Source organism: Phalangium opilio, unplaced genomic scaffold (assembly GCF_054372755.1).
Source record: "Phalangium opilio isolate 3A_F unplaced genomic scaffold, DU_Popi_V2 ptg000217l_1, whole genome shotgun sequence".
NCBI lineage: Eukaryota > Metazoa > Arthropoda > Arachnida > Opiliones > Phalangiidae > Phalangium > Phalangium opilio.
The window spans coordinates 12,571,563-12,596,314 of NW_028324218.1; the positions used below are offsets into that span (position 1 = coordinate 12,571,563).

The following is a 24,752-nucleotide window of genomic DNA, read 5'->3' on the forward strand; positions in this document are numbered from 1 at the left end:
CATGGCCGAGTGGTCTAAGGCGTCAGATTTAAGCTCTGATCCTCGTATGAGGGCGTGGGATCGAACCCCACTTCTGACAACGAATTGTTTCATTTTAATAACATGTATCCCATTCTCAGGAAAGGCTTCTCTAGTATGGCAACAAGTGAGTAGCTTTATGGAGCTTAGAATTCCGAGAGGTATTTTGGGTTTGTACTATAGCTTCATTTTCAAGGAAAACTTTTAAAAGCGTGTCAGGATGGCCGAGTGGTCTAAGGCGTCAGATTTAAGCTCTGATCCTCGTATGAGGGCGTGGGTTCGAAGCCCACTTCTGACAACGAATTGTATCATTTTAATAACATATATCTCATGCTCAGGAGAGGATTCTCTAGTATGGCAACTAGGGAGTGGTTTTAAGGAGTACAGACTCCGAGCGGTATTTCGGGGTTCTAATTTAGCTTCATTTTCAAGGAAAACATTTAAAAGGGTGTCAGAATGCCCGAGTGGTCTTCCGGTTATAGCTTTGCAGTTTTTACCTCTCCGAGTGCCGATGACGTCACGGAGAGGTATTAAACCGGACGTGTATGAGTGTGTCTGTGTGTATGTCTGGCCGTGACCCTGTCCGTATGTCCGTGACCGTGTTCGCAGTTTGCAAATCGGAGCAAATGTGTTTGCAATTTCTTTACCGAATTCACGGCTTACAGAAATTTGGAAATTTCTATATTGCACTACGTCAGCTATTTAACTTACAGCCGATGACTTCGATGCCTCTTCGCTTACAATCGTGACGTCAAACCGGATGTTCCGAAAATCGTTCAGTGGCGAATGCGCGTTTAACGGAGCCTCCGTTAAGCGTTACTGAACGCAGCCAGAGGCTATACAGTTGAGGTGTAGACAATTGGGCCATTAAAAACACATAAAGGTAGTATCCCTCCAAAATGTTTCACTTTTCATTTCCTGGTTCTTTCCCATTGGATGATTTTAACGTGTACCAGACATATCCTTATTGATTGTAAAATGTCGTCTGCTTTACAGTATATTCGCTATATTTTGTATACTGGTTTAATATTTCATAAATTTTAACTTCAATATTTGTTCAAAAAAAAAAGAAATATTTCCATATCTATTTAAATAAGTTTGTAAGTAGTCCTCTTCTTGACTCGGAGAGGCAAAATTTTGGTTTTTCCAACTTGTTTTTTCATTTTTTCATACTATTGGCCCTTTTATTTTTATTTTTTTAGTATTTTATTTTACGGGGGTTTTTTTTCAGTGAGATTACGTTCATGTCTGGATCATTTATAATTGATTTCCTTTATTTCATTTCTTGTAAAATGCGTCCCCTAAAACGTTATCAGCGACTATAAATTCTTAAAAAACCTTGCAAACATGATAAGGCCTATAATTATTTTTATGTAAAAAACTAACTTTTTATGTGCATAGTTCTTTATTTCAATCTGAGATGGTATTCAACATAATTTCATCGAGGAAACCAGTTGCAGTTCGATCGGTTTTAAAATTTGACAATATTCCTTTGTCCTTGTCAAAACTCGAATCTTAAATATAGTACCGTGGTCGAAACATATCGGTGAGTATTTTATTTGAGCATATTCTTTGATTTACAGTTGAATTTTAGATCTTAAATTCATTTAGTAGTTTTAAATCTCTGCATTTAAAGTAGATATACATTTTTTTAATTTCTAATCATTATTACGGGGACATTTTCTAGGCCTTTCTGCTTGAATTTAAGACTAAGAATTGTAGAAACCGTCACTCTGAGATCAGGCATAATATTGCGTAATTTGCTTCATTGAGCTCGTGCTGGCGTGTTCGCGCCTTCGTTTATTCGCATCTTCGTAACAGTACTGTTCAGATACACGCAAATATTTTGCTTTTCCTATTCTGAGAGCCAATGGAATTTGAGAAATCATTGCGCCGTCTACGTTGACCATATTTATTAACAGTGACTCGACTGAGCTGCACGCTGCTTCAGCCATTGTGAAAAAGTGATAAAAACGAAACTAATCGACACCATCCACACCCCACCCTTCCTCTTGTCTGTTATTGGTGCTTTTCTCGCGAAGGCGCGAAATTCCTGGACTAATCGCAAGAAATTTGCATCTTCGCGATATGAGGACGCAAAGTAGCGAAAACCCAATTTGGACAGTAGCGCGATGTTGCAAACAAGCGAAGCGAAGATGCGAACGCGCAAAATGTGTCAATCTGGACAGGCCTTTACATTTTATCAGAACGTAACCTCCGAGATGATCTAGGCCCGTGCCTATCGCCAGAATATTTTTTTAACTATTTTAGTTCGCCGTGTTATCTTGCTTGGGGGCGCTTTTAGTATCGTAAAATAAAAATAAGTTCAGCCTCGTGACCCCGTCGACTGCTACAATATTAGGGCAAGGTATAGACGTATAGCGGTGAAGCCGTGATCGCGGATAGTAAGAGAATGTTTTAGAAAACTTCCCAAGACCTCTATTAAACAATCGTGCCAAAGAAGTAAAGGATAAAAAAGCTAAGGTTAAAAAATTAAAGGTTACGAAGGAGTAAAAAATTCCTCTTATGGTATAATAAAACTGTAAATTAGGAACTTCAAGAACTTTTGTTTTACTAAAAAAACAACAATGTTAGAATTTTGTTATCCACACAATTTAACCAAAAGATTCAATAAAAAATAAATAGCCCCTAACACATTGCATGAATTGAACAGGCCCGGCCCGTTACACGTAGTGCAGTTGTAATTTTTATTTATTTTTTTTTTTACATAAACCAATGAATTGAATTCATATTTGCTTAAGCGTCGTGTATTATTCATTTCTTTTTATAATTGTTCGTCACATTTCTTCTTAGAAGCTTATACTCATTTAAACTATCTTTCATTGTTTTTTGGACTAAATGTGAATCAAGTTTGGCCCGGCCCGAATTTTGAAACATGAACAAAAGCCCGGCCCGGCCTCTAAAGTTTCCAAAATTTAAAAAGCCCGACCCCGGCCGGCCCGATACAACTTCCAAATGTAAAAGCCCGTGCAGGACTCTGATGTTAGTATTATTTCATAATTGTGAAGGGGACTAGTGAAGAACTTAATATGATGGGTTGATGTGTAGTAAGGTTAGCTGAAGGAATGGTTGCAGAACTCCAGTTCCGAAACATTGTTATGTAGTTCATTTTTTTTTGGGAATAGTGCTGTGTAATCACGTGATTAACGTTGACAACGGGTAAAGCTAACAAAAAACATAGGCGAATTTAATTCTACAGCATTGATCAGAACTTTATGTAGTGGCGCGATATTGTCTAACGTGCTATACTGTCCATTACGCGCCATTGCAGAAACTTAACTGCTCATATCGTCTTTAAGGGGTATGCGAATTTACAATTTCATATCATATTTTAGCACGAAAGTGGTATTATATTACAATTTAAAGTCTACTTTCAAAATATCAAGTTTTAATATAATTGAACCAAAGTTTATATTTTTAAAATCCATTGGAAAATCATGAAAACTCAGTTTCGATATATCAACATTGTTGTCTTGTCGAGCTTGTTCGCCTGTTTGATGACATCACTATGACGTGAAGAAAAAAAGCGCGGGAGTCCTATACGCGCGAGGTATACGCGTCTCGAGCTTTGTCCATGCTTCTCCCCTGTCTAAACTCTGGGTCTGATAGCGGAGAGAGTGGCACCATCTCGCGTGAAAATATATATGTGACGTCACCCAACGGGAAACTTTTTAGCCTTTCTTAAAAAGTGGATTTCATATAATTGCAAATGAAGCATTTTCAAATGCATATTGCCAAATAACCAGAAATCGGAGAATTTCTATCTTTTGTTATAAAAATCCGAGGTTTTTCAAACGAAGCTTTTCATACCCTTTAATATTGTGGATATTGACATATTTATTATTCTTTACGCTCTTTCGATTTAAAAGGAAAAATTCTAACCCGGAGTATCCCTTTAACTGAATAAATGATAACGAGCTGAAAGAATTAACGATTGTTTTCGCCTAAAGTAAATTCACTGTCCTTTCATTTGCTTTAACGTGACTAACTGGAAAAACAGTTTTATTATCACTACTATGTGCAGAATTTGATTTTCACCACATGTTAATTAATTGAAGTAAAGTCAAGTGGAATGTTGTAAGCTAAGGTGAAGGAATGGATAAAGTAAACTGAATGAATTGAAGTAACTTCAGTTTCCACTACAAGTAAATCAATTAAAGCTAGGAATTCGGCATAGGGTAGACTGAAGTAAAGTACGTTTTATAACAATTGGCATAAACTTTGATTTAAACAGGCGTAGTTCAGTTGCAGTAAAACTTAATTGCACAAAGTGTAAATCATTTTAAGATTTTTAGTTATTCACCACCGTTTACTGACAATCTTGGATCTCTCTTTATACCTCTTAATATCAGTATTTAGTTGGCAAAGGAAATACGAATGAAATGGGCTAATTTTATTAAAGCTACATAATGGTTTGTATAGTAGAGATGGTAAATTTTATACGCTTAAGAGTTTTGCTAGGCTTTTATGTGGGGCTTTAATTGTTAAAATTATAGTCAGGCCCGTAGCCACGGGGGACACCGGGGGTCAAGTCCCTCTCAAAAAATATATGCTGCCCCTCCAGTAAGATTTCGGTTTGCCCCTAAATGCCCCCTCAAAATTTTCCAATGCCCCCTTATCAAATTAACCTTGCCCCTATAATGAATATTTTCATTTTGGTACACAAATATTAAACTATTTAGAATGTATGGTACCATATTTTAGACTTCATTGTCTTCACCTGTCTATATCCCTGTTACATTTGGATTTTTTTTACTTGATATATCCTTAAGATTCATTTGTATGTTTTAACTTCACTTTTATATGTATCCCTGATACACTGGAATTTTTAGCTTTATGTCTTTATCCTTGATATTTATCGCTGGTTAATTTGTCATCCAGGACCAAAATACTATAATGTCGGGGTGCAAACTAACATTTGGAGCCTCAACCGCGACTTGCGAAGTTGCGAGGCAAGCTTTTCCTGCCCAGCTCGCGTATTTTCACTTTAACGACTAGCTATGTCACATGGAGGAAAGTGAAACTTTGCGCTAGCCTACGAAAAGGATCTGACTAGAAATAACATTTAGAATTGTTTGTTAACATTTTTTTTTCAATATAAAAAACCGTTTGATTTTCAAATGTTAAGTGAGTGTCAATAATGAAATACATGCGGAAATATTTATTGTATGACAACTTTTATATTTATATTTATATTTATATTTATGTTATTCTATAAAAAATTCCTTTTATCATGCCCCTTCACAGAAAGATACTGCCCCCTCTGCGTAACATTTCTGGCTACGGGCCTGCCAAGCTGTAAACAAGCCGAAATTAAATTAAATTTTGCAATGAAATAAAGAGAAGGCACAAAATGTTCAGAAGGTAATTACTACAAAACGTACCGATGTTTAATGTTGCTAGTTATACAATGGGTCACACATACGTTTTGCAAGTTTGGTGAAAAATGATTTTGATTCATTTGTGTCCTGGATTTAAAGCAGGTAAAAAATGTAATTTCTCTACTAACCAGAGATGTAACTCCACTTGAGTAGGTCACCACCCCTTCAATCATTTATCAGCATGCTGCTTATTTATGCTATTCAAATTCGTAATCACCCACGTAGAGCATGTTCCTTTGTTTTATAATTGCACACGAATTATTTACAAGCAAATAAACGTCGAATCGTCAGGAAAGTTTAATTTGTAGGGATATAATACATACATTTTTCCTCCAAAATCATTATGCTATGATTTTGATGGGCAGTTATTTTCGCGTTGGGCAAATAATTCTGTGTATTTCGAGTTAGACAAGGTCAATTACAAACTGTGTGTTTCTTTTCTATTTTCAGATTCTAATTCCAAACCGACGTTCCTACGTCCATAAAACGACATTCAAACGCAAAATTTGTTAGTTACTCTTTACCGACCAAAACGATGGCTGAAAGTGATAATTTCGAATCTGTTATCGAACATCTCGGTAACGTTTTTGAGGATTCAGTCAAAATAATCAAAACTGAAAAACAAGCTCTAGACAATAAAATAAAGCAATTGTGCCAGGGTTTTGATGTAACCAAGTATCAAGATATGATATCCAAGCTCGAAAAAGACATGGAACAGTTGGAAGTTAGTCATCGTGCTGAGAAAAACTCATTAATGGATCAATTGCAATCTTTTAATTCAGAAAAAGATGCGCTTAATGAAAAAATCGCGCGTCTAAACGTGCTCCAAACGGATTTGGAAAGTTTAGTGGGAGAACAAAAAACTGAACAGGATAAAATCGAACAATACATAGAATTATTGAAGGAAAGAAATATAAAGAACACTCGCAAAAACCGACTAAAATTCCTTAACATGTTCTCAATAATTGAGATCCTTTTGAAAGATATGTTCGAAATGTTTTCAAGTGATGCTGTCGCTAAATTTAGCGCGTCAAAGATGGACTTAAAAAACAATATAGATACAATGTACGTAGCAAAATTAGATCGTGATATTTTATTTAACGGCTGTCAGAAATACGCGGAAAAGTGTCAAGATCTCCAAGAATTCGTACGAGTATTCGAGAATATTATCAAACTGCGAAAGGCGTCGATAACTATATTTTGCTTAAGCGAAGAAATTGCCGAAGTGGGAAAAATAAGAAATGATATCCTCATAGCAGCCGGAGCAAACACGAAGAAATACGACACTGACAAATCGAATGAACGTGATGTCGTGGAAATTTATATTCGACAAGATATGCTTAAATCCACCGGAGCACGACCAAAGAAATACGACGCTGCAGAGGTTAAGGACAAATCAAATGAGCAGGATGATGTCGTGGAAATTGACATTCGAGGAGAAGAAGATATTCAGCTGGCCTACATTACTAATAAATGGCTCGAGCTGAAGAGACGGCTAAAGGAGGAAGCGGATGCTTATATGATCTTATTTCGTACTGTGGGTGAAGATGTGCTTTCGAAAATTGCAGAGACAACACCCAAAACCGAAGATATGAAAAAGAAGTTGAGCGCATTAAAGGGTAATAAAAATTTTGCTCTACATGATTCATTAGACCATAAGTAGCCTAACCAAATATACATATCAATAATTCTATTCTGCGCAATTGGCATTGACTTCTTACTACTCTTTCTTTGGACTGACTCATAACACAATAAGTAGAAGCGTTCATAAGATATGTTCCATAAGTTTGTCACTGGTTACTGGGAGCTTGTCATGAAGTGAAGTAGGTGAAACATCATAGATTTTTCGTAAAGTGACACCTAATGAGGCGCTGTCCAAGGCTTATTACAGACTAAATAATAAGATGGACTGAAAACCGAGTGTAGTCAATTCTCGCGTCGTTTTCGAACTAGCTCTCAGAAGTCTCTAGCATTACGAAGTGAAGGTAGTGTCATACTTTTGGAACATATTTTATAAACTTATGGTAGAAGTTACTATTTATAATAAATATGTTGAACAAAGGTGTTAGTAAACGCTGCGCTCTAATACTACATTTAGAAATGGTAAATATTTTTATTACGGTCTGTACAATACGATAAATAGTTTTATAACATACACTAAAAACACCAATTCGGCACTTATTATTTTATGGATGTGAATCATTATTCATATCAAGCGATAGGGAACGCTTTTGTGACATATTGCAACGACAGGCTTCAAATTGGGGATAACTAACAGCATGCATAGAGAAGAAAACTTGATAACGAGACAGCCTAGGTCATAGACATGAAGTTTTTTAACTTCGAATTGAGCTTCCCTTTATCTATTTAGTTGAGCTGTTCTTTTTCGGTCAGACATGATCTTATTGTTCCTAGTTTTGAAACTTTAAGTTTTCTTCAAAAATAGTAACTTAAAAACAGGTCTATTTCGAGGATGATTTCACTAGTTGTTTTAATGAACCAGTGGCTAGGCCCTTTTTTGGGGGGCTATATCCCCCCCTCAATTTCCAAACTTAACCCTCCAAAATAATCCGTAAACCCTACCAAAAAATTGCTGATAGCAACTTAAATTCTGTAGAAATATATACAAAAATTTCAATATCAAACAGTAAAATTTGAAGAAACAAGATGGTCTAGCCCATAATTAAGCCACATCGTTTACGTACTCTCGCTATCCCTACTACAATAAATATACTTCTAGTGAAATATCCATTAATATACCGGTCAGAGGGAATAATTTTTCAATGGCTGCTTGGCAAAGAGAATCAAATATCGCCAACGCCCGTTACTAAATTACTAATACTACTACTACTACCACTACTACTCAGGTAAAACTATTAGTCCCATCCCATCGATACCTTGTAGCTGTGAAGAAACTAAAAAACTTCCAAAGCGCGCTTGTAGAATTCTCGCCCGTTCGGACTTTCTTTTAAAATTCTTCTCGATTTGAGGAAAAATGCACGTAAATTCTAATAATATTATAATAAACACCATTCCATATATAACGTCGGTATTTACTTGCTTTTGCTTCTTAAAAATTCCCCTCGATTTCTTTGAAATTTTGAAATCGGGGAGATAGTGTGAGGGCAACTTACACAGCGACATCTATTTAAACCAAGTTGAACTACAATATTAAAAATAAAACTACAATGTTTAAATTTTTCTATTACATAATTAGTTTTATGTTGTTCAATTAAATGCAAATCTAATATTTTTTATTTGAATCATTAAAGTTTTTTTTTATTATTAACTATAATGTATTACGAGGGAGGACGAACACACCCACGGCCACCACAACAGGCACGGCAACTCCCACTTCCATCCCCAGTGAAACTAATAGCTCACATCTTACGATGTGGCTAAAAACAGATGGAGACAAGAAAAATGTTTCATGTTCTTTCGAATGGAGTCCCAATAGTGTGGACTAAAAGCTAACCAAAACTAAAAATAAACCTAAGACGAGTGAAAATCCTTTATAATCGGTTCAGTAGTCTTAATCAATAAAAGGTTGTAAATCTTTAAAATTAGAATAATTTCACGTTGACACAAATTTACGGATAGTTTTAAAGGTCTACTCATTTTCCAATTGAATCCATTATCCAATTTTCTATATTAAGTTCTTATAATAACTTTCAAATAGTTTACCCAGACTCGGCCCCCTCCCCCAAATTTCAAACCCTAGCGACGCTACTGTAATGAACTTCATAGTATTAATCCTAACGTACCGACACGTAATAGTACCTTAAAAATGAGCCTTACTTTATGACAAGTTAAAACTAGTCAACGGGAAAAAACTCAGAAAACACTGTCATAAACTTAATTTGCTTCAGAATCACTTGGCCAATAAAATATCCTTGGGTTCTCTGTAATAATTACATACAAGCTGCACGGTTATAATTAGTTATGTTTCTTATTTTTCCAGTTTCCTTTATCAAATGGAGTGGTTTTTTTTTTCTTTCAGTATTTGCCAAAATCACCAACTTTCAGGAATGCAACAAATGGGCCTATAAACTAATGGAAAAGTTGAACGCCGATTTGTCTAAGTATAGTAGCTCTGTGAAATTAATGGCGAGCAGGAGAGTGAAGAGTCCAACGAAACAGAGTCAACTTTCGAGACAAATAGAATTTATTAAGGCTTCCATTGAAAAACTAAACGAATTGATAAATGCTACGAAAGGAAGGAGAGAAATTGATGATCATGAGAAAAACATAGGCAAGATGCTAAAGGACTGGCAAAAACTCGAAAATGATCTCGGAAAAGTGATCATAGATGTCGCTTCGGAGATGATACGATTCAAATCCAAAGTAATGAAAGGCGGGAATTTAGAAGACGATGGTTATCAAGAGATTCTTGATATATTTCGTAGAAAGTGTTCACCGAAAATAGCTGAAGAAAAAGAGATGTACAAGGAAATGACAGGTAATTATTTATGACATACACATCTGAACAATAAGCGTTTTTATAGTAGGTTAAAAGCTCGTTGTTATTTTCTCTTATATGGTTAAGTAACGTTAGTTTCATATAAGGTCCAAGGAGATGACTAGATAGTGAAACAAGATGGTCTAGCCCATAATTAAGCCACATCGTTTACGTACTCTCGCCACCCCTACTACAATAAATATACTTCTAGTGAAATATCCCCTAATATACCGGTCAGAGGGAATAATTTTTCAATGGTTGCTTGGCAAAGAGAATCAAATATCGCCAACGCCCGTTACTAAATTACTAATACTACTACTACCACCACCACTACTACTCAGGTAAAACTATTAGTCCCATCGATACCCATCCAAAGCGCGCTTCCAGAATTCTCGCCCGCTCGGACTTTCTTTTAAAATTCTTCTCGATTTGAGGAGAAATACACGTAAATTCTAATAATAAACACCATTCTATATATAACGTCGGTATTTACTTGCTTTTGCTTCTTAAAAATCCCCCTCCATTTCTTTGAATTTTGAAATAGGGGAGCGGGATAAAAAGTGTGAAACCCTTATTGTTGACGGGTGACAGGAATTTTAAAGGGAGTATTAAACCGTCCATTTAAATTAAGGCAATACCATAGTCCTCTCTCTCGCTTTAAATATATCGAGCAAACGTAAACCACAATTCACAAAGCTTAACCTTACCTGTACAATTAAATGCAATGCTTAAACATACTATTATTATCCCCATCCTTTTAAAATACACGAACGAAAAATATCACCTTACCACAATTCTCTTACGTTCACTCTCCCTCCCTTCAATGACGAACGAAAAATTTTATACTGCCAAAGGCATAAAATAACCATTTCTTCGGTTAGCTCTGACATAACCATTTCTTTGGGTAACTCTGACCACATTCCAAATCGCGAAAAACTACTACCACGACCACCACTACCACCACCACCGCCACCACCACAGGCTCGCGGGACAAACTAATAGCCTCTTCGTATATATACGATCTGGCTGAAAAGAGCCTATTAATAATTATTTGCTATTTTTACAAATTTAAAAAAAAATAAAGTAGAAAAGTTTTCTGTTAGACTGATTGATGACTTAGTAAATGCGTCACCTTGAGAATGAAGATTTGTGGCTCTCAAGTAGTGTTTGCATTTAACTATAGCTACGGGTTTTATGGGATTAATTTTAACTTTATGGTATTTGTTCCAAAAGTATGCCACTTGTATGGTTTTTGAGTCTAAAAACGCTAATTCGATTAAAATGCCAATTATACGCGTAGTACATATTCTTATGTACTTCATACCAAGAGTTCAAACACATCCTGACAAAGGAATGATTTACTACAAGGAATTTTTTCACTATTTCACGATTAGCAACTAATGTTCGGTGCTATACGTGTTCTGCAAATAATACTTTTAAAATATTCACTGTTGCGTTATTCTAATCTATCCTTACGCTTATTGTCAATTAGGCGCGGAGGGCTTCGATAAAAAGGATGAAAAGCCCGATAAGAAGGATGAAAACTCCGAAGAAAAAGATGAAAACCCTGATGACAACCCAAACGTCTTTAATGTATCTTTCACTAAGATGTCGAATGATTACAGGGAAATGAGAAAATCGCTAGCGGATACATCAGCGGATATGTTAATGGCGGAAGAGACACAAGCTAGAGAAATTGAAGAATTGAAGAAAAAGATACAAAATTTAAAGGACAGCAAGGACTCGGAAAAGGTGAACTTGACGAAAGAACTCAAATCAACTCTGGACGAAAAGAAAAATATCGATAAAGAAATTGAAACATTGAAGAAAGAATTGGACAAAAACAAGAAGCAACAATTGAAAACTGTGCCGGACAACGAGAAAATTAACTTGAAGAAATCTCTTCAAAATTTAGAAGAAGAAAAAAGAGACTTGTTGAAAAACATTTCCACGTTAGAAGATAAGAACAAAGGTCTATTGTCCAAAGAGGATGACCTGAAGAAATCACTTGATGACCATCAACAGCTCCGAAAGGTAAATAGCTTTATTAATTTGAAAGTGCATTCTAACTTTGATATTTTTTTAATAGAACGTCAGTTACCACTACCGATTTCTAATCTAATATTTTGTTTAAATCATTTAATATTTTCAGAAACTGGAATTAAGCGAGTCTGAAATTCAGCAGGAAAGGACAAAAATTGAAGACGATTCTAAGCGTTTTGACGAACTTCTGCTGCGGTTAAAAACCGACGAAGATAAAATAGAAACTCTCAAGCGTGAAAACTCAAACTTAAAATACGAATACGATGGTAAAGTATTTAACTTGAAAACTCAACTCGAGAAAGTAGAAGCCGAGATAATTGAAGTTAAATCAAGAAATCGTAGCACCTTAAACCCCGATCAGCAATTGTATCGACCTATCAGGGAAACTAACGATAAAGATTTTAATGAAGCCAAAGACCTACTTTCGGAAATTGAAAGTAAAATTTCAAAAATATTGACTGATGAACTGGTATGCGCAGTGTGCTGTTGTAAAATTAATACGGCAGTAAGGGCGGCTTGTGGTGATTATTTTTGTGAAGAATGCGTCAAGAACTGCTCGATGAGGTTCATAAAATGTAAAAAGTGCGGCTTAAGGGTGTTTCTAGCAACAAAAGCTACTCCTATAATCGACAGCATCACCCTTGAACTATCTGAGTGTGAAACAAAACTAAATCATTTCACGGAAACACACAATCCGCAAATTGCATCCAATGCTGCCGCGACTTCTCTTGCCTTTTCGCCCAAATTCTTTTAACTTATCGCTCAGCTTTTATTGCTCGAATTTTTTAAACGATTTATTGCTTTGAAATTGTAACGCAAACCTAACAATAGGTTAAGAAAAGTATTAAAGAAATAATTTTATAAGAAGTTTCAGTTTGAATTTATGAATGATTTTTGTGTTTTGATAAGTGTGTCATAAATTAAAGCTTGTGCATTTTGGGTCTAACCAGGGATAGATTTAATTTGAGAAGTAGTAATGGAGAACGGTTAGTATTTAGCCCCTCCTTAAACTTCGTTTTGATGACGTTGCTGACGGGTACGGTGAAATAGACTTAATTCCTTTTTACCTTTGTCGCTATGACCCGCCTCTTCTTTCATACCCCCTCCCGTCTCGAGGAAGGGGGTCCGTGACTTTGACGCGCTCCCAGATTACTCTGTTTTCCATTCCTACTTCTAAAATTAAGTCTATCACTGGTTTAACTGAACTGAAAGTGTTAAAGAACATAGTCTACAACAACCCTAAAACAAGGATATAATCACACATGTATGCAAAGTAGTACAGTAATTAGCTTTAGTTTACCAGCGTCTACTCATTTAATTGTACTAGATAAAGGTTCAATGACGCTCATAGATTGTGGACTATTGAAGGCTTATTCCACATGTGTGACCACTTCTTTATCTTATGGGGTCAGTATTTGGTAGCACATATCTCCGTACGTGAATCTTGTTAACGCCATGCTTTTGATACTTTCCACTCAGTTTGATCCTAAGAACACAGCTTAATATATGGAAGACTTATCAGTGAAACCCTTTATAGAAAAATGTTCCTTCTTTTTGGAAATAGGAACGGAATTACCTTACAAACAGATTGGAAGCTTCAGAAAATCTGTACAATTCTAGGAGAATCAAGGACAATTATTCGATAAATTACAGTGGTATGTGCGAAATGGTGATTCTTTTAGATATAAGACTAAAATTATTTCGATTCCTTAAAATTTTCTTGGAAAAGGTAAAATGTAATGAGTATCCAGGAAGTCGGCATCTTATGGAGAAGAAATCAGTTGTTAAATTTCCACGCTTTGATCCTGGATGTAAGCTACGAAAGTTATGAAAAGAACGCCTATGACAAAAGAAATTTTGTGGTTTTGTACATGAAAAACGGTGGAACTCATTTCGACAATTAACAGAAGTGATTCACCATCGTCCAATAAAAATTTCAAATCCAGCTAAACGAGTTCTCGCTGTTTAACCATTAGAATATTACCATTGCGTTTTATTTTTGTTCCGTTTTTATGATTAGACAAATATTATTTATAAAATGGTTGTCCTTTTTATGTCTTTATGTTCTTGGAGTGGCTACAAACTTTGCCAAAATATCATTGAAACTTTTCATAACTGTTGTGAAAGGAAAATCAGTTTATCTTAATGAAAGAACTCCCAATCCGATTTTCTGGATTAAAAAGCAAAGTGTGGTTTTTATTGTAACCAGTAATAAAGGTTGTGAACATCTGTGATTACCTCTTGAAATGATCAGAAGAACATTTTATACAGCTGTTGAAGTGTGGCATGATTTTGTAACCCTGCACGAAGTAGCTTCAGTACATACTCTAACTTTTAGTGTTTTACTTATTTATAAGAGTGTTATTGTTGGTAAAGCTAAACGACGCTTAAGGTAGGCGTTATCGCATCATTCTTAGGCTTATACTGTGTTTCTCACAGGAGAATGTAAAGATATGCACTAAATTAAATCAGGTGGTACGAACTCGACTCTTTTCTTTAAGAAGCTTGGTACGGACTAGATCGTTGTGAGTACCCAGGGAAATAGCTGAAGTTTGATCAGGCGGTCCCTGATGGTGAATTTGGGGTAAGCACAAAGAGAACTGTTGCGTAGATTCGCCGACAACTCTATTTTACTCTCAAACTTTGTTGCACAAATGTTTGGCTTACAGTAGTATTCCACACTCCGATTTGTCAAAAACTTATGATTTTTCCATTTTATGCTAAAATTCTCCCATCATGGAGTAAATTTCCCGTAAATCTACTTGCAATTAACCCATTTTTTAAGTCGCTTTAACTCTCACTCCAATAAAATTACTCCATGCTTAATGCCAATCAAAAAGCACATTATTAAGCTTATTCTTTAGTCTATAGTCTATCCCGTTAAAAAAGAGATTTCCAATTAAGTCACGTAGCGGAACCGGAAAACATTTCCTAGCCCTTTCTTGATGACAAGTTTAGACCATTCCATTAATTCCGGAAGATATGCAAACATCGCAGGAGCGGTTTTGTGACGGCATCAGGTGCTCCATTTAGGTCGCTCCGTCTCTAGAGTTGGAGCTGTTGGGATCATACTGGGAGCAAACAGGCAAGGAGTGCCTGGTAATATGAAAGACGCGCCTCCGTCTCAGAGTCGCTCGTTTTTTCCCAGTGAAAGAAGATTTTTTTTTGGAGCACTTCGGGAGTGCTTGAATCACTGCAATGGAAAACGCTATAATACAGGTTTTTGCCACCAGAAACCGCTAGTATAGTTGTGCTGTCACAACTCCACTTAATTCCTTACTCGTTCGTTATATACTCTTGCCCAGGGATTTCACTGTTATGGCTTTCGTTAGTCTACACAAAGAGAATATACCATGGTATATTCTCTTTGGTCTACAATAAAATTTAGAATTATTTTGTTCGGATGCAATTAGTTCTTCGCAGGATCCAGACGCGGCTGAAAGCATAATTTTTAAACATTACGTCTTCATTGTGTTCATCTTAACGCCTCTGAATATTAAGCATTTGAGGTAAGAACTTAAAATTATTTATTTTTTTATTAAATCTTTTCTGGATTTGTTAATTTATTAGGGTATAGTTTTTTTTTGTTAATTTTAGTAAGATAATTCAACTTTTTAAATTCTTATTCCTTGGTGTGAGAGCCATTAAAACCATGTTTAAGACTTAAAAGCAGATTCTCTTCATATACTATTGTGTAAAAACACTTAATATTTGCACTTAGTGAGGTTCCCCGTAGACCAATTATGGATTTGACGTTATCAATTTCGCACTATTAATTTTTTAATGATTGCATGTGATCATTATGGCCCTGTAAGGGGTAGGTCTTTTAAATACATCGCCCTATCGCTTTAGTACAAAGATACAGAGTTTATATTAATTACACTTCGATTATAAAAAAACATCATTTGACCGGGAAAGACTAATCAAGGATTGTATTCATATTTTTCGTCTTCAGTTTAGTCAGTTAGTCTATAATTTAACAGATCTCAAGAATTTAAATTATCTTTAATATTTTTTAATAGCGTGATATTTTATTTAGGAATAAAAATCAGTCTTATTCGAACTATTTTGAACATATTTTATTTTAACAAGGCAAAAATACTTTATTATTAACGTTTTCAATGCAATTGGGTCCCATTAAGGGTCCTCGGCCAGGATACCGGTAATTAATTTAACTCGTCAAAGTAGACAAGTCAATTCGTGTTATATACCACCTTGAAGAGTTTTAAATTTTTTAAAAATTTGATATTGTCAAGAACTGGCATAGCCCTCTAGTCTCCATTTTAACGAGATTCTGGTGACAGTTTTTTTATACTTATTGTTGAAAATTTAAAGTCAAAAGCGCCAGACACTGCAATTCAGTAGTTTATTTTTTTTTAACTAGTATGTTTCGAAACCATGCATATAATAAACCCAATCTTTCATTTATCTCAGATTTTTATTACCATTATTATTATTTTTCATGTTAGTTCTTTAGGCGTAGCCACAATTCGTTAGTAAAATTGATATCAGTAACACTTGGAGAAGGTAGTAGAAGTGGTTTGGTTGAGTTGCACAAGGTTGGATCTGTGAACCCCTAGCAAATAAGCCTGTTAACAACGTCCTATTGTAGAACCTGTGTTTTAAAAAACACCCAGCCCAAAATAGAGCACTCGTTTTATTGAATTTCACTTACCACAAAAAACCCAACTAAAACACACTTAATAAAATCCATTTCTAAAATTTTGACGAATTTATATGATAAAACAATTTCATTTAAAAGATAGTTTAAGATATTTATGGTTTTAGCTTCGCAGTATTATTAAATAATTCTAGTATTGTTTGTTAAACATTTTTTAGAAAACAGTTACTTTTGAACAACAATTCCTACAATTCACGCAATGCTAAGTTTAAAAAACCCCCAATGGGCGTTTTTTTTTTGGAACCCTGTCTAGATCCGTAGATCCGTAACACTTTAGCATTACGATTAAAGGGAGGGTGAAGAGGAAATTCAAGTGAATTTTTAATCGATTCTGCATAGTGAAACATTCAGGAAGTATCTACGAATGATTTTAAAATTCAAATTAGGTTCGGATTTTATGGATAATTTCAAATAAGGACCTCCGACCAATCGCGTAACACCCTGCCTTCCTGTTAACAAATTTTCAATATTTTGTTTATTATTATTATTTACTATAATTTGCGCAAATTTAAAAAAAATAAATCTATTGAAAATGGCGATTATTGAGTTAATGATTTTGATTTATTTCTTTAATAGATACTCGACATTGGATTAAATTTGGATTCGTTATCGCCGCAAAAACAGCCGAGCACCAAGAATAATAACGCAGTGAGAGTCGCCCAAGACAGTAGTGCTTCGACTTCGAGTGTCGACAAAGTACTCTCAAACACGAAAGCATTTCAAGGTAAAACTTTCGAAGCACTTAAGTTTATTAATCCGGTGTTGCGAGAGAAGATACCAATCATGGAGAGTTGTAAACTACCGACGAATAGCTCATACGTAATAGAAATTGAACGAACATCAAAAGAAACTTGCGAAAATCCGATTGAGCCATATTTAAAAACTAAACTTAACGAGACTGATCTTCGTATTAAAAATCTTCAAGATAAATTGAATTCAGTACAGGCTCGAAAGAAAGGCAAGTCCAAGAACTCTAAAGTAAGAGAACTAAAGGAGGAAATCTCGTTCGCAAAATTAGAGAAAAATGCCTGGGAGAAACTACTTCACCGACTATGGTATCTGGACAAGTCCAAGGAAGAAAACTGTATACGTACGAGTGAAGTGTTAGAAGCGCTTTTGTCTCACTATACGTCCAAAGTTGATGAATCCTGCGCCAAGGCTTACCAGGATTGTTCAAAAGATTCTGAAAAATTTCCCAATATAACGACTGAAAATCATTGGAATTTGCATGATGCGATAGAATTGCCTGTCAAGGAAGGTGAAGGTGTTCGAAGTGGGGCTGAATCTGACTTAAAAGAAAATTGTGTTCAAGCCATGGCTGAACATAACATAATTAAAAATAATCCCGATGACATGACTAAGCTTAATTTAAATAAAACACTGAACACATTTAAGGCTGAAAGTGGATCCAATTCTGAGCCTGATGTCACTCAAAGTCCTGATGAGAAAACCCAAGATGGAGCCAGATCAAATGTATTTTTGAATGAAAATTTGCATCCATCGTCTACGTTTGTTGAACTCGCCAAGTATCACAAGAATCGCCTTGTAGTCGGAACGAAAGATAAAATAGTCTCCATTATGGACCAAATTTGCCTCGAAATGTTCACTAACGCGCTAAAAGTGCTGAACGTGTTGCAGCCAGAACAGTTGGAGTACGCGTTACTCGAAACTCTTACTATGGGTTCCAATATAAATACTATACGATATGTAGATATACGAGACGGTAATACCAAGCAATTTGATCTAGAAGCCTTGAACAAAAAAATTTTTCTAAGGTACTCATACCTGGGTAATAAATACGAGAAATTGGTGAATAGCTTTGCAAACTTGAAGGACTTTAATGACGCGGATAAACAAGTGATCGACGGTATTAGGAACGAAATAAAATTACTTCTACTGATTTGCAATCGTTACGAAGCTGAGAAGCGTGAATTGAAAGAAGAAAGAGATCAGATGGCACGAAAGCTTCAAACCGAATGGGAGAATAAAATTAAAACAGGCGAGACTCTCGTAGAGAACACTGCCAATCAAACATCAATGTCAAGCCACGAGGGATCGTGCGAAAAAGAAGAAATTAAACGATTAAAAGGTGAAATCTTCCAATTAAAAAAGCAGTTAGATGCAAGAAATGAAGAATATGTTTTACATTGTAAGGAAAGGAAAAAGTTGGCGGATGATTATAAAAAATTATCAAACGAAAATAAAGTAAACTTGAACAAGTATTTTAAATTGAAAGAAGATGCAAATGAAATAAGTGAAACACTTTCAGTAGTGATTGAAAAATTTGAAAAATCATGCCATATCAACAGAGACCTAGAACTCCGAAATCTAGCCTTGGAAGCTGAAATTGAGAAACATAATCAAAATGAAACCGATGAGAAGACCGTGATGGTTAAGCTGCAAGATATTAAATCAAAAAAGTCTTTGAAAGAAGAGTTATCATCGAAAGATCCTGGCACTATGGAAGAATCAATGGTTGCGTGCGAGGAACAAACGGACGATGACTTAAAGTCAACCTGTTTAAGAGAACAGAACAACTGCAGCAATTGTCTCGAACTGAATCTACGACTCGACGATGAGAGAGACTTTTATGAAATGAGCTTTAGAAAACAAGCACAACTTTATTCCGATCAGTGTAACACGGTGGCGCAACACTTAATTGCGAAACAATGTGGCTACATTGCTGGGTTGGATCGTGTAAAAGCAGATAACAAGAACTATCAACGTTTAACGAAAGAACATATTGAGAAGATCGAAGCGGAAAAACTCAGCTTATATAATGAAAAGACCACATTCGATAATCGAATCCGGGAATTACAAGACCATCACAACTCGGCTACAGCTGAATTAACTAAACAATATGAAGAAGCACGTGATCTTGCCGAAATAGATCCGATATATTTCCTAAAAATGAAAGGGCTCTTGATTGACTTAGAAGTCTTCATTGAATTGACTATAAGAACAGATATTTCATGCGGTATTTGTCAGGATATAGTCGTTACCCCAGTCGTTAATCAGTGCGGCCACATTTTCTGTATGGCTTGTCTTCATCGTTCGATGATAAGCGATCCTTCGTGTCCATTTTGCTCACAGATCATAATTGAGAGTCCAGGTAGATCTCAATTGATAGATAAAATAGTCGTACATTTACTATTGTATCGTGATAAAATTCAAAGTATCTTAAAGGGAATAGCTCGAAGAAATTGAAATTTAGCATACAGTATATGTAGATAAACAAAGACTTTTCAAATATTTAAAAATAAATTTAATTAAAATCAATGAAAAATACTTATAATTTTAAGAATAGCGGTAAAATATTTAGTTTATAAATATGTAAACCATTCCAAGTGATTTAGCTCTTAAAATAGCAATGTGCTATGGATGTACAGTACGTAAAAGTATTTTATTTAAAATAAAGGAAATAAATATTTGAAATTTTGATGTGTTTATTTTAAAGATTATTGGCTAATCCAATCATAGTTATAATATTATGGTAAAGTGAATTTTTAACGCAGTTTTTAATTTTCTAGTCAAGAATACCTAATGAAGATTTTTGGCCTTATATTTATAATTAATTTATTATTTTCAGTTTACCCACAAATCTTCATTGAAGAAACATAAACGGTGACCTGACGCGTTTCTATGCCTTTTCCCAAAAATATAGGGCTTTGACGTCATTTTTAGAGTATTGACGCTACTTGCTCTATAGATATTCTAACTTTGAGTGTTTTAATTGTTAATAGTAGTATTATTGTTGGTAACGCGAAACGACGCTTAAGGTAGGCGTTATTGCATCATACTTTGGCTTATACTGCGTTTCTCACAGGAGAATGTAAAGATATGCATTAAATTAAGTGCCCAGGGAAATAAATGAAGTTTCATCAGCCTGATGGTGAATTTGGGGTGAGTCACCACCTGCATGGGGTAGTGAATCCTAAGCTTTTAGGTAGGTTCGCAGAAAGTCTCTTTTACTCTCAAACCTTGTCGCACAGATTTTTGGCTTACAGGAATGTGCCACACTCCTCCGTGTCAAAAACTTATAATTTTTCCATTTGTTGCTAAAATTCTGCCACCATGGGGAAAATTTAAAGTAGAGCTATTTGCAATTAATGCACTTTTAAGGTCGCTTTATTTCTCACTCCAATAAAATTACTCCATTTTTAATCCCAAAGGTAAAAAAAAACAATTTCCAATTAAGTCTTGCAGCCGAACCGGAAAAAAGAAATTCCTAACCCCTTTGCTGATGACAAGTATAGAGCATTCCATTAATTCCTGAAGAGAAGCAAACGCCGTAAGAGGGATTAGGTTGTATTCCTTGCTCCAAGAAGCACCGCTAGGTGCAGCGTGAGTCGGCTAGCCTCAAGTGTTAAATGAACTCGGGCTGTGTTAGGTTTTACCTCTTGACGCGAGAGAAATAACCTAAGAGGGTGTCCCCGCCCCTGTGCGTTGATTCTTTAAGTAATTAATGAAACGGTCTATAAGTCTTCTAAATATTGCTACACTGTTGCAGATTACTGACAGCCCGTTTATAACGGAAACAAAATAGTTCAGTCTAATGTAGGTTTTTGCCACCAGAAACCGCTAGTATAGTTGTGATGTCACATCTCCACTGAATTCCGGACTCGGTAAATATATACTCTGGCCCAGGGATTCAACTGTTTTGACTTTCGTTAGCCTAAAATAAAATTTAGAATTTTTTTGGTTGGATGCAATTAGTTCTTCGCAGGATCCAGATTCGGCTGAAAGCATAATTTTTAAACATAAGTCTTCATTGTTTTCATCTTAACGCCTCTGAATATTGCACATTTGAGGTAAGAACTGATATAGTTAATTTGTTATTAAATCTTTTATAGATTAGTTAATTTATTTGGGTATAGTTTTGTTAATATGAAGTAATCTCGAGTATGATAATTAAAGTTTAGAAATTTTTATTATCGTATGAGAGACACTTAAACCATATTTAAGACTTAAAAGCGTATTCTCTCCATTGTGTTAAAACACTTAATATTTGCACTTAGTGAGGTTCCCCGTAGGCCAATTATGGATTTGACGTTATCAATTTCGCACTAAAAATTTGTTTATGATTGCGTGTAAACATTATGGCCCTGTAAGGGGTGGGTCGTTTAAAGATAATGCCCTATCGCTTTAGTACAATGAAAGGTAAAGAGTATACAACAATTACGTTGAGAAAGTGGCCCTCGGACATACCTCTATTATAAATAGATCAGTTGACGGGGAAAACTCTAATCGTGTATTGAATTTATATTTTTCGTCTTCAGCCTAGTCTATGTAAGAATCAAAATCCTTCATTCTTTTTTAATAGCATGTTATTTTAATTAGGAATAAAAATCAATCTTTTTCGAACTATTTATGAAAATATTTTAACAAGACAAAAATACTCGGATATTAACGTTTTCAATGCAATTGGGTCCCTATAAGGGTGCTTGGCAAGGATGGCATTAATTAATTTACCCACTCTGATTTAACTGAACTACGTGAACAAGTCAATTCGTGTTATCCCCTCCCCCCCCCCACGAGTAACTGAGTTTTTTTAATTTTTGATTTTGTCAAAAACTGGCCAAGGTCTATTATCTCTTTTTTAACGCGATTCTGGTGACAGTTTTTTAAACTTAGTGTGGAAAATTTAAAAGTTAACTTCCAATGCGCCAGACGCTGCAACTGAATAATTAATTTAATTTTATTTGGTATTTCTCTTTTCATACATATAAACCCAATCATATATTTATCTCAGATTTTTCTTTCGTGTTTGTTCTTTAGACGTAGTCACAATTTATTAGTAAAATTGATATCAGTAACTCTTGGAGAAGGTAGTAGAAGTGGTTGGTTGAGTTGTGCGAGGTAAAGCACGGGTTTTATCCACCAAGGACCACCAGAATAAACCCACCATAAACCAACCTAGTAAAACCTAAATCTAAGATCTTCAATTTTGATTAATTCATATGCTAAAATAATTTCATTTTAAAGATAGTTTTGGATATTTAATGTTTTAACTACGGAACTTACCAGACTAAGTAAGATAAGGGACTAGAAGTAAAGTGCTCTAGCATTGGTAATAGATCCTGGGACTAGTGAACAAATACGAGGATTTTATGCCGCTTCCATCGCGCCTACACAAGAGAGAAAAAAATTGGTTGAGTTTCAAAAACCTTTCCTACCCCCTTCCCCTCAACCTAAAGCCGCGATACACGGACGTGGGTGCTTGAATCTAGTTCGGCCGTCTATTGCCGCGAGCGTCTCACGTTTTGGAGGGAAAATTCAGAATCCGCTACCAGAGGGCCAACTGTTGGAGTGTTATCAAAAATATTCACTTTCGCCAAGTGAAGAATTTGGTTACCTCGATACTTCTTGTCCCTTATCTTACTTCTAGTATTACTAAATAATATTTATAATATTTTATGAATCATTCTAAGACTAAATTAGTAAGCAGTGACTTTTGAGTGACAATTTATACAATGCACTTCAATCTAAATCCAAAAAATTCAATAAATTCCGGTAGGCCGGGTTTTTTTAACCTTGTCTAGGTCCGTAACATTTTAGCTTTACGATTAACCCGTAATTAGTTATTGTTTCATTGTATACGAAAGTCGTAAAAAGGTTTTTTTTTTTAAAAAAAATCATCTTGAAGATACTTCAATTGAGTGGGCGCTAAGACTAAACATCGTTTAATCTCTACCTTATTAGGAAACCCTTCCTTGCTTCCACTTCCCTAAAACACCTGGTTGCCTAGCTATTATAAGATGGAAATATTTACTTAGAGCTTTAACGATACAGAACCCACGGGCGGGGCGCATAAATGGAGTCTGCATATTTTCTTCAAAGGTAAAACAAGGATTTAAGGTAGGCGCTTGGGTGAATGAATGAGAGTTATTTAACAAAGCTCACATTACACTGGTGGAAAAATAATATTTTACTAGTCCTCTTGAAATCTGAGAATCCTTGGTTATGTCAGTCGCTATGTTCAGTAGTAAAAAAAGAGTTTTTTGAAGTCCACGCCAGATGTGCCTAGTTTTTATATTGTATGGTTTTGTTTTGTCACTTGTGCTAATCAAACTTCACGAGATTTTGGCTAAAGTTTATTGTTTGTGTCAAAATGTAGTGTCATTACTAAGCATGGGCGAATACTCGAGTAACACGAATAACTCGATCGAATATCGAGACGAATAACCCTCTCGATATTCGATAAGCCCCATTTCGGGTATTCGAACGAATATCAAATAGTGAATTTTACTATTCGGGCCTACTATTCGTCAAATATTCGACTAACTATTCGTCAAATATTCGACTAACTATTCGTTAAATATTCGATTAACTATTCGTTAAATATTCGATTAACTATTCGTTAAATATTCGATTAACTATTCGTTAAATATTCGATTAACTATTCGTTAAATATTCGATTAACTATTCGTTAAATATTCGATTAACTATTCGTTAAATATTCGATTAACTATTCGTTAAATATTCGATTAACTATTCGTTAAATATTCGATTAACTATTCGTTAAATATTCGATTAACTATTCGTTAAATATTCGATTAACTATTCGTTAAATATTCGATTAACTATTCGTTAAATATTCGATTAACTATTCGAGAAAACAAAAATATTAACCCTAAAAATGTTTTATAAAAGTAATGGCAGTTACACTTTTTAATGTATAAGTTTCTATGGGAAAATAGGCCTGAAGTGCTACTACTCTATAGCGTGTGAAAGTTTGTCTGTGGATCGTTTTTTCTTTTCTTCTTTTTTCCCACGCTTTTTATTGGCCACTTCGACATTTTTGGAGTAAATAATTAATAACATTAATAAACGAAAGTTAGAAATACTTGTCCTCTCGGTACTAATTCTAATTGCATCTAAATTCTAAATATAATTTAAATTGATTTTAATCCTTCTATTTCTAGGACTATTCGATAACTATTCGATAAGGGCAATTTTAAGTTAAGCCTAATTATTCGATATTCGGTTCCCAAACAACTATTCGTCTCGGTATTCGATAAGAAAATTTTTCACTATTCGATATTCGTCTCGACAGTCAAAAACTGGTTTTCGCCCATGCTTAGTCATTACCCTATACTGACTTTCAATGCTCATACTTTTGGTGTGAATTAACAAGACCTCTCTTGAA

At 35.1% G+C, this 24,752-nt stretch overlaps 1 protein-coding gene and 1 non-coding gene across 3 annotated transcripts; both read left to right on the plus strand.

Annotated features, from left to right (window-relative positions):
• The first annotated feature begins 232 nt into the window (after positions 1 to 232).
• On the plus strand, positions 233 to 316 carry TRNAL-UAA (transfer RNA leucine (anticodon UAA)). Its single transcript has one exon. It is a non-coding gene; the product is annotated as a tRNA-Leu (tRNA).
• A 938-nt stretch (positions 317 to 1,254) lies between these two features.
• On the plus strand, positions 1,255 to 12,742 carry LOC149616630 (uncharacterized). Of its 2 annotated transcripts, XM_089856659.1 has the most exons (5): positions 1,255 to 1,564; positions 5,871 to 7,039; positions 9,421 to 9,879; positions 11,372 to 11,913; positions 12,032 to 12,742. In XM_089856659.1, the coding sequence occupies exons 2-5, from the start codon at positions 5,956 to 5,958 to the stop codon at positions 12,674 to 12,676; spliced, it is 2,730 nt and encodes a 909-aa protein (XP_089712785.1). In that variant the 5' UTR covers positions 1,255 to 1,564; positions 5,871 to 5,955; the 3' UTR covers positions 12,677 to 12,742. The 2 variants fall into 2 exon arrangements, with proteins under 2 accessions (XP_089712785.1, XP_089712784.1); XM_089856658.1 differs by lacking the exon at positions 1,255 to 1,564 and having other exon boundaries at positions 5,752 to 7,039.
• Positions 12,743 to 24,752: the final 12,010 nt, after the last annotated feature.